Genomic DNA, 16,508 nt, shown 5'->3' with positions numbered 1-16,508 from the left:
CATTCCTTCCTTCGTTCATTTATTCTAACAGGCTATTTTCAGTCCTCTAGGCACCAGGCACCTCCACTGTGTACGTGGCTTAGGCATCAGGGACTTTTCTGGCTCAACCCTGGGTGTACACTGGAATCAATGCCTGGGCTCCACCCAGACCAATCAAATCAAACTCTAGATAGTAGGGCTGGAGATTGGCACTTTTCCAGAGCTCCCTGTGTGATTCTGATGTGTCACCAGAGTTGAGAACCATGGGCTTGGGACAGCAGGTACATGAGCATCTTTAATGCATCACGGAGTTTGGCTCAAGATCCTCTGGGAGCACATCGTGGGGGGAGATCTGATCTGAAGTGGGACATTGGAGGAAATCAGAGAAGCCTTTGCCCAGGACCGATGAGCTCAGCCTTAAAGGATAAGCTGGATTTTGCCAGGAAAAGGAGCAGGGCAGGGATTTAGCTAGACTAAGGGCCTGAGCTGTGACAGTCATGGTGTATCTGGAGAGTGGGAAGGCTCCAGAGTGAGTGCAACAGGTGAAGGCCTTGACTTTGTTCTGTAGGCAATGGAAAGTTCTAGAAGTTTTGACATAGCAGGATGGTGTTAAACAGTGATCCTGAGTTTCCCCACTGCTGTAATGTGTGGTCAGTCCCAGGGCTTCCAAATGGACAGGCAGCTCCGAAGCCGACCCTGGCTTCTCTCGTTGCTTTAGGACCTCAAGGACACCGTCATTGACTTGGGAGAGATTCGGGAACAAGCTTTGCAGAGCCCTGGCGTGAACCGCAGCCTGTTTCTCGTGACGCTGGAGAGGTGTTTCCAGGTGTTGAACTCCCTGGAGTGTGTGGAGATTCTGGGCAGGCTGCTGCGGGGGTCTTCAGGCAGCTTTCTCCAGCCGGACATCACGGAGAGGCTCCCCCGGGACCTGCGCGAGGACGCCTTTAAGAACCTGTGAGTGCCTCCTGTCACCCTCTTAACCTCCCATCTGTCCATCGGGACTGTGTGAGAATTCAAGGACGTAATACCTGTTAGCAAGAAGAAGACAGGCAGGGACAGGTTGATATGTGAGTTCTGGAGCTGTCGCTTAAAATCTGTAGAGTTGAGAGATGGTTTGATTAACACAGTATCTCCCAAATTTCAGTAGCTCTGGTGCCGTCCTCACCATTTTTGCCATACCTATATGCGTCTGGTACTATTATTTACTTTGTGTTTTTCCTTATAGGGATTCATTTTTTTTACTTGAAAATATTTATTATAAAAATAAACTTGCTATCATGACTCTAAATGGGAAACCAGTATCCTTTGTCTTAAGTCAATAATCATAAAGATAAATATAATGAAACAATGTCACTAAATCCTAGCTGGATATGTTGCTTACCTAAGTGTCTTAGTTTAGGCTGCTATAATGAAAAATATCGTAGATTGGGTTGGCTTAACACATCGACTGCCACACAAAATATTAGTAACTTTTCCTTGGGGCCACAGTGTTTTATTATGAAAATAGGATAAAAACTTTCAGTGCAATTTAAAGGTAAACATAAATTAAAAAGCCAAATTATTGACTTCTATTCATTTAATCCATGTTTTTAGAATTAAATTGTCAGTATTACTTGTAACAATAAGAACATCAGCAAGTAAGATTTTATATATGCTTCACGCAGCCCCAGGGTCAAAACCAGAGTGAGTTAAATGCAACTCTCATGGCAGTTAATGTGTTAAACAACAAACGTTTATTTCTCACAGTTCTGCGGGCTGGGAAGTCCAAGATCAAGGTGCTGACAGATTTGGTGTCTGGTGAAGGCCTGCTTTTTGGTTCATAGAAGGCATCTTCTCACTGGGTCCACACATAGTGGAAGGGGTGAGGGGGCTCTCTGGGGTCTCTTTTATAAGGGCTCTAATCCCATTCATGAGGGTGCCACCCTCATGACCTAATCACCTCCCACAGGTCCTGTCTCCTAACACCATCACCTTGGGGGTTAGGATTTCAACATATGAATTTGGTTGGGGGGACACAAATATTCAGTCCATGGGACCAAGGCTCTGAGTCTTGGGCCTGTTGTATGGATTAAACAAGGAGCTGAGTGTGTGTTAAAGACTCATTGGCACTAAACTGAGACTTTCTCCTTGAGGCACAGCAGAAGGAGTGACAGCGCGCTGAAAGAGCAAGACTTTCCCCCTTTGGGATGCTGTGCTAGCTCATGTTTGTGAGCTGTATGAAACGACACTTAGAGGGACACCCAATTAGAGGACCGTGTCCAGGACTTGAAGGCTGTAGGCATTGTTCCCACCAGCCCCCACTCCTTTTACTAATTATAGCACTTTATGGCCCTACAAGGCTTTTTCTAAATCTAAAAATGATTAAGAAGAAGGAAAAGACCAGTATGATAACAACAAGTTGGGAGATTCTGTTTTATTCTTTGCAGCCAAAGGAATGTAGGGGACAGAGGCAACATACTGACCTTATTTTTGTCTCCGGGGTGTCTGCTTTTTGGCCAAGACATATATCACATGAATCCCTTTTGCTCTGTGCGCCACTACACAATGCCTTTTAAACCCAGCGTCTCCCGCCTCCATTCACTCAGGTTGTATGCGGGGCAGCGTGGTGGCAGAGGAAACATCACCAGGAGGGGGAGTTTATTGGTCACCACTCATCTGATTGCAAGTGACAGACAAACCCATTCAAACTCACTTGAGTCAAAAAGGGAATTATTGGATCATGTGATTGAATAGTTTTAGGTGTAGGCTGGCTTCAGGCACCAACTGATGAATGGGTAAAAAAGATACACTATATCCATATAATGGAATATTATTTGGCTACAAATAGGAATGAAGTACTGTTACATGCTCTGACATGCATGAACCTTGAAAACATCATGCTCAGTGAAAGAAACCAGACACAAGGCCTGCATGTTGTATGATGTCATTTATAAGAAATGTCCAGAGTAGGCAAATCTATACAGACAGAAAGTAGATTAGTGGTTTCCAGGAGTTGGGGAGACTGAGTATTGAGGGGTGATAGCAAGGATATGGGGTTTCTTTGTGAGGTGCTTCAAATGTTCTAAAATTAGTTGTGATGATGGTTGCACAGCTCTGAGAATATAATGAAAATGGTTATCTTGTACACTTTGCATGGTGAATTGTGTGGTGTATGAATTATATGTCAATAACGATGTCCTCTCTCCCTTCCACAAAAGGACCAAGAGGTGAGGGAATGGAGACAATATATACAGAACACTCTTTGAAAGGTGTTTAGTTGTGAAGGAGAAGAGTAGTAATGGGAGAAGTTGCTACATATAGCAAAGGTGTGGGGACAGCTTTGTGCACATTTGCTGTTTTGACTCCCATTCAAAGCAGCTCCCACCTGTTTGTTATTAATCGATGCCATGTTTGTGTCATTTAGATCTGCGGTGTTCAAAGATCTCTACGACCAAACTTCGGCTCATTCCCAGAGAGCTGTCTACTCCTGGATGACTGGGATTTTGCAGACGTCCTCCAACGCCACTGGTGAGCCTGTGCTTTGAGGTGGGGTTGCTTTTTGCAAGAAGTACGACCTCAAAGAGGTGTTTCATCTCTGAACACATGGGTTTGATTTCATTGTCTCTTGTGATTTTCACCACCCTTGCCACCTCCAAAAAGGACTTGATGTGGCTTATGGAATAAAACACATACCCTACTTCATTGATGCACTTTTCACGTGTTGAAGTGTCTGAAATAATGATGTGTCTGTATCTTACAATCAGTGGTGTGTTCTAGTTTTTCAGTGGAACGTAAATAATGATGGCGTCTTAGATTAGATGAGAACCTTTAGTATAGGCGGTTACAAGTCCAACATTTTATATTAAAAAATCTGTATTAAAATAGCACAAGCTAATTTTGTTAGAAAGTCTAGGCAATAAAGCACAGAAATTTAACTCTGAGCTTCCTGACAACCAAAGTAGAAGTAGGTCAGGATTTGTTTATTTGACAGATGTTGATTAAAAGCCTACTGATGTCCTAGAGTAGTCAGATTTATAGAGAAAGAAATTAGAATGCTGGTAGAGTTTTGGTTTTGCAAGATGCAAAAAGTGCTGGTTATGTGTGATGACGATGGTCGCACAGTAATGTGGATGTACTTGTTGCCACTCAGCTACACACTTAAAAATGGTGAAGATGGTAAATTTTATGTTATGTGTACGTTACCTTAATTGAAAGAAAAGAGAGCAAAAGAAAAGAATGGGTATACAGATTAGCAGTGAAAACAATTTCTCAGACAGCTCCAACTTGTTAAATATTTAATGCCAGTAATGTGAACGGTGTAAACTTTTAAACAGTTTTGAAAGCCTACTATGTGTCAGTAGCTGAGGATAGAGATAAAATACGACAAAGTTTCTGTTCTCACGGCCCTCTTGTTTTCTTGTGGGAGGGTAGGTGGAGAAAATTTTAAACAAGCAAGTAAATAAAAAAGAGAGAGAGAGAATTTAGATACTGGTAGCTGCTGTGAGGAAAATACAAATAATAAATGCCATAGAAAGGGTTTCTACAGGTACTTTAGACTGGAAGAGGGCTTGGCAAAGGTTTTCAGTCTCAGCTGTTCAGCTCCGATGTTGCAGCTTGAAAACTCCCATGGACAATGGATGAAGGTTGTGGCTGTGTCCCAATGACTTTATTGATGGACACTGAAATTGGAAATTCATATAATTTTCACATGTCACCAAATACCATTCTTCTTTTGATATTCCTTTCAACTGTTTAAAAATGTAAAAACCATTCTTGATTCACAAGCTGTATAAAAATAGGTGGTGGGCTGGGTTTGGCCCGTGGGCTGTGGTTTGCCAACCCCTGGACTAAGGAATCAGGGAAAACCTCTCGAGTGGGTGACAGTTGAATTAAGACCCAAATGAGAAGATGGAATCAGTCACATGCGACGCTGGGGGAAGTGCATTCCAGGGAGAGGGACCAGCGAATACAAACTCCCTGAGGTGGGAATGAGCTCGTGTGGGGAAGACATAAAGAAAGCTAGTGGCGTTGGAGTATAGGGAACGTCTATCAATCCTTTTCCTGGAATTAAGTTCTTAGATTTGTGTATAATGAACATTAAATAACATAATAATCAATGTCTTCAATGCATCGCAGAGTCCCCTCTGCCTGGCCTTTAGGAATGTGAGCCTCACACTGTGTAACCATGAGGAAGTCCCTCAACCTCTAGACTTCCCTAAGTCTTCATTGCCAGAGTTTATTTAGGCACAGACTTTCCTTCTAAAATTCCTGCATGGTAGGTTTCATTATTAAACTGTAGTGAATAAAAATTAATTCTATTTGGATCTTAATTTTTTTTCCATGAAGGCCCTTGAGATAACTGGAAATACTTTGGCTGTTAAAAATATCCCAAGCTTGGGGATCATGCGTCTTTAGTAATACAGCTCATGCTTAATAATTAGTTAAAAAATGAACAACTTCAGCTTGGTTCTTGGTCAATTTTGTGATTCTACTTTCAAAATTCTCTAGCCGTCTGGGGCCACTCTTTCCTCTAATAGCCAAGGCAGATGTATGGAGTCCCCATCGAGGGGATCACAGGGTGAGCCTGAGCTCACCCCAACATTTCTGATTCCTGGGCTGGCGGAGGGACCCTGTATGTTCTTGTGAATCAGCCCATGCACAAGCTGACTTCACCATCTCGCTGGGGCTTCCGTCATTGCCCGCGGCTTCTGCAACAGCTCTTGGTGACCGATTCCTGCGCCCATTGCCCCCTTCTCTTGTTTCCCCAAGTGCCACCGACACAGTGTGGTATTTGTTGTGTGTGCGTGTCTTTTACTACAGAACTGGGGGGCAATGGCGGCTAGCTCCAGCTCAGTGAAACTTGAACTCATCCCGGACATGGCTGTTTTTAAAGTTCCATTAACATCTCGCTGACGGGGAATTTCAAATGCCAGAACAGGGTGACAGAGAGAGTCCTTTGGGAATTTAGAGGAGGGAGAAAGCACTTCTGGCTAAGGAGGTAAGAGAAGGCTTGAAGGCAGAGGAAAATTTGAGCTTGATCTCGAAGGCAGGGTTTGGACACAGGAGGGTTGAGGAACGGTGGTGAGAAAGGCCCATGCAAGTGAAGATTTGGAGAACATCTGGGGAGGTACGAATAATGTGGTTTGGTTCAAATACAGTAACATGGTGATACTTCATAAGGTTGAGAATCATTATTAGTGGTAACAGTAAAAGAGAGTCAAACATATTTCAAGTTGCCGGATTATTTAGTAACTGATGGAACTAAAAAGAAAACTATATTTTGTGTTTTTAAGTGTTAAAAAATAACCTGCATTTTTAACAAGTTCCCAGGCAGGCGCTGATGGCGCTGATTCCAGGGGGACCCCACTGTTGATAACAAAGTCTCAGGTGCGGGCATCTGTGATCACATTGTGTGTGTAGCGCAGCGTCGCACAGGTAGGAGCTCAGTAAATGGTTGTTGAATGAATTCATGAATTCAGGACTGTAAGAAGGAGGCCCTGACATCAAAGATGCTGTTGATTATCACATTCCTAGTGTGAAGGCTTTTACTTATTTATTTATTCATTTGCTTATTTTTTTTTTTATAGATGACTCTGTTTCGTGGGTCAGTGCAGAAAAGTTGTGGATTTTGGGCAGATATATGGTTCACCTACCGTTTGAAGAAATTACGAAAATTAGTCCTTTAGAAGTAAGTTGGAAAAGTACATTTATATGTTCCCATTACTAATACACTTGGGGTAAGGTGTCCTCTAAATCTCTAATATTCAGCCAGCCGGTCAAGGTGTCCTGGAAATTGTACGTCCGCCTCAGCCCAGTATCTCTTGAGCCTCTAAAGAAAATTCTTTGAATAAGGGCACGAGTGGGCAGTCATAGGACTGTGTTTTAGTCTAGAAGAGCTAAGAAAAGAAAAAGAGTTGTGGACAACTAAGACAGCTCTGATGTGAACAAACATAACATAAAGGGAATGTTGGTTATGAACCAAAAATCATTAAAGGGTATTTTTGTACTCAAGAAAGGCCAAGGACAATAGTTATAGACTTTCTGGTCCTTGGAAGCAAAGGCAACATGGATTAACAGCTACTCCTATTTATAGCTCCTTCTATTCATAGTTATTTCAGCCTGAGCAATGATTGGATTTTAACTCTGGAGTTTACAGTGGCAAAACATATAGATAGGTTCTAAGGTTACCAAACTCACTAGCCAACCTGTCTCTCTTCTAATGATGTTGACCCAATGACACTAAATTCTCTTAAGCATCATGATTCTGGAATGCAGCCTCCAAAGAATGCTGCCGACATGGAGGCATTCATAAAGAGTTTGGAGCTTGCCTCCCACTTTTTATTTTTATTTTTTATCATATGTGTCCTGACTTTCTCCTGGCCAGTAAGAGAAGTGTTTGCATCAAATAACTGGCTTGTTCAAGCACCAGTTGACCCAACAATGTCTGGTTATTACGAAACTGGAGTTAGAATGAGAGTCATCTCTTCTACCTAGAAGGCTGGGAGTATTTTAAACTTCTTCCAATTTTTATGACCCTCATTCTTAGTAATAATCCCCACCCCCACCTCCCTATTCTCCCAGTGTTAAGTGATTTTCAGGAAGTAAATACAGTTTAAATTCTTAGAAAGCTGGGCCCCTGGGGGGGATTTCTAAGATTAAGCACCCATTTGCAACTTTTCGTTATCGAAAAATGCAGAGAAGGCGGGGGAAGGCAGGAGTACCAACACTAAGAGGGAAATTTAGGTGGATAAGGACTACAATCCACAAGGGAGAGAAAATCTTATGAACCCCTTTAGGCACAGAATAACAGTGCATCAAAATATACACTGCAAAATCTGTTAGAAACATAAGAAAAAATGGAAGTCTAAGTAGTAGACTTCAACGAGACACCATTGGACATGTACGCAAAAGGGGAACAAGAATATGTAGAATCTGAATAGTATATTTAATAATGTTGAATATGTGCCAAATTTTGTATAGTACAAAGAGAACACATACTCTGTTCCATCCCCCAAGGGCCATTTATAAACTTGCTCATCTATTAAAAAAAATTCTGATTCTTCAAAGCCGAAAATTGATGGACCACATTCTCTGACCTCAATCTAACAAATCTAGATATAAATGTGCAAGAATTAGCTTTTTAAAAAAAGTCCAAGTGCTTGGATATTAAAAAATAATCTTTCTTAAATAACAGTTGGGTTGAAGAGGAAACCAAGGCAGCAGTTACAGAGCAGTAAGAGATCAATGGCGAAACCAGGTGGCGGATCCCAGCGTCTGGGAGGGAGCACAGCGTAGACCACCAGGGTGGGCCACAGCCCGCCACTTCCACCCTCATTGATCTTCCCATCCTTGCCCACCAGATTGGGCTGTTTATCAGCTATGACAACGCCACCAAGCAGCTGGATACGGTCTATGACATCACCCCTGAACTGGCCCAGGCGTTTCTGGAGAGGATCAGCTCTTCCAACTTCAGCATGAGGAACACCTCCACCATCCACAGGCAAGTGGCTCTTTCCCAAGTTGCAATCGGTCTAAGCACCAGATTTCTCCCAGTAGCAAAAGAGGGAAGGGAGGTGGCTGTTCCATCTCCGAGTATTCCCACTTCTCTGCGCATGTGAGGGGAGGTGTTCCCTAAGGAGGCATTTCCCCCTTTTTAAAGGAGTTATAAAGGGGATAAGGGGACAAATGCTTTCTGACCATCTCCTGTGTAAGTTGAACAGTCTTCATACTAACTCTATAAGAGTATTAATTAGTGAATGAGTGCTTAGTATATTTCACAGTCATCCTCATTCCTTCATTTATCGTATTTGTTATGATGTGCTATGATGAACAAAGCAAACCTACTGTTTATTAAAGGCTCAGAGAGGCAGGGCTACCCTGCCTCTATATAGTACAGTAGTATAGGGTGTGCACTGCACAACTAGGTGCAGCAAACTTGCAGAGAAGTTAAGTAACTTTCTGGAGGTTAAACATCTCACAGACTTGAGCTTCAAACTCCCGGCAGTCTGAATCTATCCTCTTAACCACTAGATATATTGCTCTTAGTTATTATACCAGAGTTCAAATCTCACCTTTGTCCCTACACTGTTCTGCCTCCTTTATTTTTTCCCCCTCTTCTGAAACCTTTGCATCATCTGGGTGGGTAGGTAGGAAGGCATCCTGGAAATAGACTTCTGCCTCAGAGAACCCCCCCAGGGCGGAGAAACCCCTTGTATCCATATAGAAAATGGGGAATTTTCTATGGCTAAGAGCATCATTCTTTTCTTATGCCCTTTATCTGCCCCAGGAAGAGAGATGGCATAGTTGGATGAATCTAGATTTAAGTCCCAGCTCCACTACTTTCCTTGAACAAGTCATTTGATCTCTTTGAGCCTCAGTTTGCCCGTCTGTGAAATGGGGCTAAGGAGCACATCTGCCTTGTAGGGTTGTTGTGATGAGATAATCCTGGCAAACTCAGCACAAGACCTGATACCTGGTAGCTGGTGTGATCATGACTCTGTTGATTTGGACTGAGGGGAATGCGATGTGGCCCCCAGCTCTGAGCCCCCCACCACAATCTCTTCTCTTCTCACATAGGTTGGGGCTGCTGGTTTGTTTCTACGATGACCTGGAGCTGCTGGATGCCACGGTGGCTCAAGTCCTGCTTCACCAGATGATCAAATGCAGCCAGCTGAGGGGCTTCCAGGCTGGCGTTCAGAAGGTGCAGAAGGGGTGCTAGGCCTGGGGCCTCTGCCTCAGTTTCACCAGCCAGAGAAATGGGGGAGAACAGCCTTGCCTGGCCTTGGAGAGAAAACACATAGCGTTAATCAGGATCTAAGTCCAGCCACAGAAGACAGTGTCTGAAATACTGGGATGAGCGTAACATGGGAAGGAAAGACAAAAACAGCAAAGGAAAAAAATCTTAGAGAGATTAAAATTCAATCAGAGCCGCCGTGTCAAACTTAAATGTGCATACAGGCTGGGCGCGGTGGCTCACACCTGAGGCAGGAGGATCACTTGAGCTCAGGAGTTCAAGAGCAGCCTGAGCAAGAGTGAGACCCCATCTCTGCAAGAAACAGAGAAATTAGCCTGATGTGGTGGCACGCGCTTGTAGTCCCAGCTACTCGGAAGGTTGAGGCCAGATCACTTGAGCCCAGGAGTTCGAGTTGCAGTGAGCTATGATGACACCACTACACTCTAGCAGAGGCAACGGAGTGAGACTCTGTCTCAAACAAAACAAAACAACCCCCCCCTCAAAAAAAAACTGCATACGGATCACCTGGGGATCTGAAAGGCAGATTCTGATTTAGGAGGTCTGGCTGGGGTAGGCCCCAGAGAGGACACTTCCCAAAGGCTTCTAGGTGGCACAGAAGTGGCTGCTCTGGGGAGCATGCTGGGCACCGCCAGTGGTTCTCAAACCTGGCTCTGCATTAGTGACAGCCCTGCCAGATGCCACTGGCGTGTGGCCTGGGTGGGGCATTATTTTAAAGCTTCTCAGGTGATTCCAACGCAGCCAGAATTGAGAACACCGGGTCAAAGGGTCATTATGAGTTCTCAGACCAGGCTCGGGACAAATTAGCAAACGCAGACTGTTTCTCACCTCCCTTCCCCCTCCGTTTCTTCTCTCTTCTGTTCAAGTTTCCCTTCTGCCCCTCTCCTCTTCACTGCTTGTGGTCCTTTTCAATTTTTTTTAAATTTGAAAAGACGATGTGAGAACAATATCGAAGACAATTTTGACAAAGCCACCAATAATTGCACAGCAGTTTGCCACACATAACCATAAGGTCCCCACTCACATTTGACATTTGACATCATGGGCGTCTCTCTTGGTCAATGCGTATTTTTGTTTTCAAGGAAAAGAATCACTTCTAAGCAAGCAAGCAAACACAAGAAAAGAAATGTATTTTAAGGCCACAGGGGTAGCTATGGCAGCCAAGAAGAGAGTCAGATACACTTATATATGAGGGAGCCCTTTGCATCATGTAGCTCAGCAGATCTCAAACTGGACGGTGCATCAGGGTCTCTGTTAAAATACAGATTGCCACGCCCCACGCAAGGTGATTCAGGAGGTCCGGGTGGGGCCTGAGAATTTGCAATTCTAACAAGTTCCCGGGTGAGGTTGCTGCTGCTGGTCAAGGTCTACAGTTTGAGAACCACCACTCTAGTCCAGCTCTTCCTTTCAAAGACGTGGAAACTGAGCTCTAGGGAAGGGGCAGTTGCTGAATTTAGAGAACGCAGGTGCTGGGACTGCTGTTTCTAGTACTTCGCTCTGCTGCCCTCTAGTGGCCATTTCAATATTGCCTGGAGCCATTCTGTGCACCTGTCTCAAATGAATATATGGTTCGTACAAATTCAAGTGTTAAAACATGAACCGTTCTCATTTTTTGGTACAGAGATCATGTTGCAATAGGTAAGTTTATCACCTTCCTCACCAGAAGCAGTTGGGCAACACACTTGACTATTACTAGGAAGGCATATTGTCATAAAATGATGATTAAAATGATCATAGACATGTGCAAGAAATAATTTTAAGGGAAAAACATAGAAAAGAAAACTGCACTTCTGTTCATGTTACAACTCTGTGCAAACTACGTTCTGCCTCTATATTTAAAAAAAGATATAAGAAGTCTTGGAAACATAAATACACACCCAATTGCTAATCACGGTTATTTTTATGAGATAGGATTTTCAGGAGACTTTTACTTTCCTGTACTGCTGAGAATTATTTTTACAGAGATTATAAGTTATCACAAAAAAGCTCCTAGATATTCCACGAAAGAAAAACAGTCCTATATACAGATATAAGGTTCAAGGTCACCAGAAGAATACAGATGCTACTAGAGTGTGGTGCCGTTACAAGGGAATGAGATTTCCTTCTGCCATGCTTTAAGGTTGATTTAATAACAAATTCATATTTAAATGAAGCACATGGTGAATTTGTGGCACATGAATGCCAAGGCCGGCGGAAGTGTCCTCTGTGGGGTGACTCGCTGTCTGGGCATGGCAGGAGTCCCTTACCTTCCTCATCTCTGGGCCTAGAGGCTTCGATGGGGCAGGCCTGGGGTGCTGTGCGGTCCTGACCCTCCAGGATGTAGTCAAATGGAGCCACCGCCCTGCTTCCTATCGATGCCCATTCCAGTTTGCTCTCCCTCCAGCTCAAAGCCAAACTCCTGGACATTGCCACGGAGAACCAGACCCTCAACGAGACCCTGGGCTCTTTGTCGGACGCAGTTGTGGGTTTGACCTTCAGTCAGCTGGAATCCCTCTCCCCCGAGGCGGTACACGGTGCCATCTCCACCCTCAACCAGGTCTCGGGTTGGGCCAAGAGTCAGGTCATCATCTTGTCTGCCAAATACTTGGCCCACGAGAAGGTCAGTTGGGGCTTTGAACTCTTCCTTAGTGGCCTGAGGCCCAAGGGCGTATTAGTTTGCCCAGGCTGCCATAACAAAATACGATGGATGGGGTGCCTGAAACAACGGACATTTGTTTCTCACGGTTCTGGAGGCTGGGAAGTCCAAGGGCAAGGTGCTGTGTCTCACGGGGCACTGGTTTTGATATTCGTACTATGGCCTTGGATGGCGCAGTCATCCCCCCAACAGTGCCTTTACCACGCATCTCGTGTTTTGATATATGACCCTCTTTCCTGATAGAAGGAAGGGAGGCCTGTGGAGGCAGCACCTGTCTTGCCCCTAAGGTGTCGCCCATAGCAGGCTTGGTGCCCGTCTGAGGGGCGAAAGCCCAGAGCAGAGCTTCACAGCGCGCCTGCCCCTCTCCCAGGTGCCGTCCTTCTACAACGTCAGCCAGATGGGCGCCTTGCTGGCTGGGGTCAGCACCCAGGCCTTCTGCAGCATGGACTGCAAGGACCTCCCGCAGGCCCTGAGAAGCACCATCTCTCAGCATGTGTCCGATTTGTCCCCTGCCCAGCAGCAAGGTGTCCTTAGCAAGGTAAGAGGAAGATGTCTTGTCCTCAGACACGTGGCTCACAGGGGATGTGGTTTGGGGGTTAGGTGGCTGGGCTGTGACTGTGGGCATTGATTCAGGGCTGGGATTATCACTGGTGTATGGGGTCGTTCTGCCTCCTCCTGCTGCCTCAGCTTCCGTCCTTCCCAGGCAGGGCCCTCTGCTCATGCCGCAATTCTTCCCCGTTCCTTTCCCTGCTACTCTAATCTGGAAGGCTTTTCTTAAATCAGGTTTCTTAATCTGATAATGTTTTAAAAGTTTGTTTTTCAAAGCTAAAAATGAACCCTGAAGTTCTCACAGTGCTCCTGAAAGCCCCTTCCATGGTCCAAAATCGTGCCTGTGTTCCTTTCTTCCTTGGCAGGGGGTCTTGGGGCATCTTGCTCTCTCAGGCCTGCTCTGTCCAATTGCAAAACGTGTTTAGAAACCAAACCTAAGGGGTTTGGCCTAAAGCACCCACACTTCGCAGATAGCAGTAGCCCACATGGTTAAAATAAAGAGTGTGAGTTTTTGAATAAGACAGACTTAGGCTTGAATCTCACTTAGTGACTTTCAACCAATCGCCCTTCAAGTTTCAGTTTTCTCACCTGCAAAATGGGACGAGTGACAGTCTCTACTTCCTAGGGCTGCTGCGTGGGTCTGATGGGTTTGATTGCCCACGAAGCAGTGCCTGGCTCTTACTCAAAGCTCAGTGCACCTTTTACAAGGTGGTTATTATATTTCTTCTCACTTTTGGCAGATGATCGAAGCAGGAGATCCTGCCTCAGGCATTGTGGAGATACCAGGGGCTTTCTTTAAAGAAGTGTCTCTCTTCGATTTACGGAGGGAACCCACATTCAACCCCACAGTCTTGAAGGACAAGGAGCTTCGGAGGAGCCAGGTATGCCCACGAGGCTCACAGATCGATCCTGGATTTTTGACTGTCTTGCGGGAATGGTCTGTTTTAAGGTTAATTTGGTAGAAGAAATTTATTTCTGTGTGATGAAACCCAGAAGGCAGAATAGCATAGTGTGAAGAAGTTAGACAAGAGCTGAGAGTGAATTCTGGCTCCTATTGGAGAAGCTACTGCCCCTTACCTGACCTCAGTTTGCTCATGTGCAAAATGGGGATAACGTCTCATGAGGATCAGTGGGATATGACACCTGGGCAGTGTGCTAGAAATATTAGCGGTTACTATGTGTATTATTAAAAGCTGCCAGCACTGAGGCCACTTGGGGAGAATAGTACGGTTGATGGATGCACTGACTTAGAACTGTCCTTGGCTTCCTGCTCATTCATTGGCCTTCATTACGTCCACTCAGCAAATGTTTGTCGAGCACCTTACCAACCACGCGCCAGCCGCTGCATACAGAGCTGAGAATGCAGAAATGAGCAGATCAGACAAAAATCCCTCTCTGCTCCAGGGGCTCTTTCTCAGGGTGTCTCTTGAGGTTGGATGATGTTCCGGTGATCAGTTGCTGGGTAACAAACCACCGCCAAATTTAGTGACAGTGGCAATCATTTTATTTTGGAAAAGACATCCTGCCACCGATGACTTCAAGATACTTTCATCTCAGCAACTGAGTTGACGGAATTGCCATTTTCTGAGATGGGGAAGACAGTGGAAGGTCCCAGAACTTGACCCTGTGCCCAGAGAAATCTCTGGGGTCACACGCAGCATCCAGAACGTCCCCCTACTGCTCCTCCTTCCACCTGGGCTTTTATGCTGCTTCCAGGCCCTCAACTGCCACGTTCAATGCTAGCTCATAATTTATTCTGTTTGGGGAATTATGTTCAAAGTTTCAGAGTCTATAAAATAGATAAATGTAGTACTTGATTGCATCTGCAAGTTAGGGCTTCTGTAAAGTTACGTTCCTTAAAACAAATGACTCCCCTGCCTACGATGCACGATTCTCCCAGAGTGCTCATCTGGGAGGGCTCGGGGGGAGTGTGGGCTGCCAGCCGCAGGTCTTTATTGATGGCATCTTTCAGCCCTTCCTGGCCTATTCATCCCTTCCTTCCGCTTCCCTTTCTGGGGTGCCTGGTGTTCAGGGACTAGCAGGTGGGCATTTAAATAGGGGTCACAGAGAATCCTCAACCAGTCAGTGGGCTTCGTAAAGCGCAGAAAGTCCAGCCCTACTGCCAAGGGCTTTGCTCCTCATTTGCCTCTTGGAGTGTATGGAGTCACTAGGAGGGTGAGAGCCAGGGCTTTGGAATTACTCTGACACCGGTTCAAATCCTGGCTCTGCCATTTAGCAATTGTGTGCTCCTGGGTAAGTCACAGCTGTTGAGCCTCCACTTCTGCATCTGTAAAATGGAGTCACAGTGCCTTCCTTGCAGGGCCTCCCGCGCTGGGCACCCAGTGAGTGCGCCATCCGCACTGACAAGCCTTCTCTTCCCTCAGGCCCTGTTCCTGTATGAGCTTCTGTTAAAGACCACCAGGAGGCCCGGGGAGCTCCTGAGGTAGGAGAGTGTAGCTCGGCCTGGGAGCCAAGAGGCCCTTTGGAGCCTTCTGCCAGAGAAGCCCAATTGCCCAGGAGGGAGAGTAGCCTGTGTCAGATCAAATCTGCCTTCTCTTGCTCTTTCTTTTCTCTCTCCTCCCCACCCTATTCTTCTCCCGAGTCCCTTGTTTTGTTTTCTAGTGCTGGGCAGCTGGTCAAAGGCGTGACGTGCTCGCACATTGATGCCATGAACACCGACTCTTTTCTGGCCCATTTCCGGTATTTTGAGAACAACCTCTTCCTGCTTTCACCATATCAGGTGCCGTCAAAACAGGATCCTGCTTTTAACTCTCTCTCCCTACCCCAGCCACTGGGCCTGGATTGGCTGTGGCGCCTAAAGATATTTATGCCAGAATTATTCAGATGCAAGGATGGCTTGGTGTCAAATACTGAGCCAGGTTTTCTCCAGTTTCTTTTCAAAAAGCTCCAAATACCCACATCTCTACAGCCAAAGTTTCAACAGATTGGTTGTCCCATACTCAAATTTGAACCTTAAAAAATATATTTTTAAGGTGTACCGTTTTGCATGTTTATAATTATGTTCTGCTGCGACTGAAGGTAATCCCTCACCTAATATTCCTACCCTTTCCAGGGGTAAAATACTCTAAGAACATTTCCTTTTTCATTTAAAACTTATTTTTCAAAAGGTCATGGAGGCTGTTTAACCCTTCGAGGAGGCTAGAAGCAGTAACTGATTTTTCATGTATCTGAGCTAGTAAAAATGGGCCTCGGAGAGTTTGAGCTTTGAGTGTGAACTGTTGGCACACAGAGTCCTGAGCAGGTGAGCAAACGGATGGACGAGCCACCTTCTCAGCTCTGGCCTTGTGTTTCAGACCTGAATGAAAAGTTTCCAAAGAGCGGATTCTCTCCCTGAGCACCAGGAAGCATACTGCTCGGTGTATAATCCTTTGAGATCACTGGAGGAATATGCAAAGTTTTAAGGAAGCCCCGTAATAATAGAACAAATAGTTCTGTCAGTGGTTCTCAAACTTGAGCTTGCATCAGCATCAGCGTCATCTGGAAGGCTGTTAAAACACAGACTGGGGGCTCCAATCCCAGAGTTTCCCATATAGTCGGAGAGGGGTGAGGCCTGAGATTTGCATTTCTAATCAGTTCCCTGGAGAGAACCATTGA

The 16,508-nt window shown here is 45.3% G+C and overlaps 1 protein-coding gene across 3 annotated transcripts in view; it reads left to right on the top strand.

Annotated features, from left to right (window-relative positions):
• OTOA (otoancorin) overlaps positions 1-16,508 on the top strand; it is a 48,496-nt gene that overhangs the window by 7,213 nt on the left and 24,775 nt on the right. For 2 of the 3 annotated variants that reach the window (XM_069485974.1, XM_069485976.1), the window contains 10 exons: positions 698-933; positions 3,383-3,486; positions 6,546-6,646; positions 8,319-8,458; positions 9,535-9,658; positions 12,093-12,308; positions 12,715-12,882; positions 13,634-13,774; positions 15,278-15,336; positions 15,516-15,633. In XM_069485974.1, the coding sequence (XP_069342075.1) occupies positions 698-933; positions 3,383-3,486; positions 6,546-6,646; positions 8,319-8,458; positions 9,535-9,658; positions 12,093-12,308; positions 12,715-12,882; positions 13,634-13,774; positions 15,278-15,336; positions 15,516-15,633 (1,407 nt within the window). Of the gene's footprint in view, positions 1-697; positions 934-3,382; positions 3,487-6,545; positions 6,647-8,318; positions 8,463-9,472; positions 9,659-12,092; positions 12,309-12,714; positions 12,883-13,633; positions 13,775-15,277; positions 15,337-15,515; positions 15,634-16,508 lie in introns of all 3 variants that reach the window. The other variant, XM_069485973.1, reaches the window with a different exon arrangement.

This window comes from Eulemur rufifrons, chromosome 14 (assembly GCF_041146395.1).
Source record: "Eulemur rufifrons isolate Redbay chromosome 14, OSU_ERuf_1, whole genome shotgun sequence".
Classification (NCBI taxonomy): Eukaryota; Metazoa; Chordata; class Mammalia; order Primates; family Lemuridae; genus Eulemur; species Eulemur rufifrons.
This window is presented reverse-complemented; position numbering and strand designations above follow the sequence as displayed.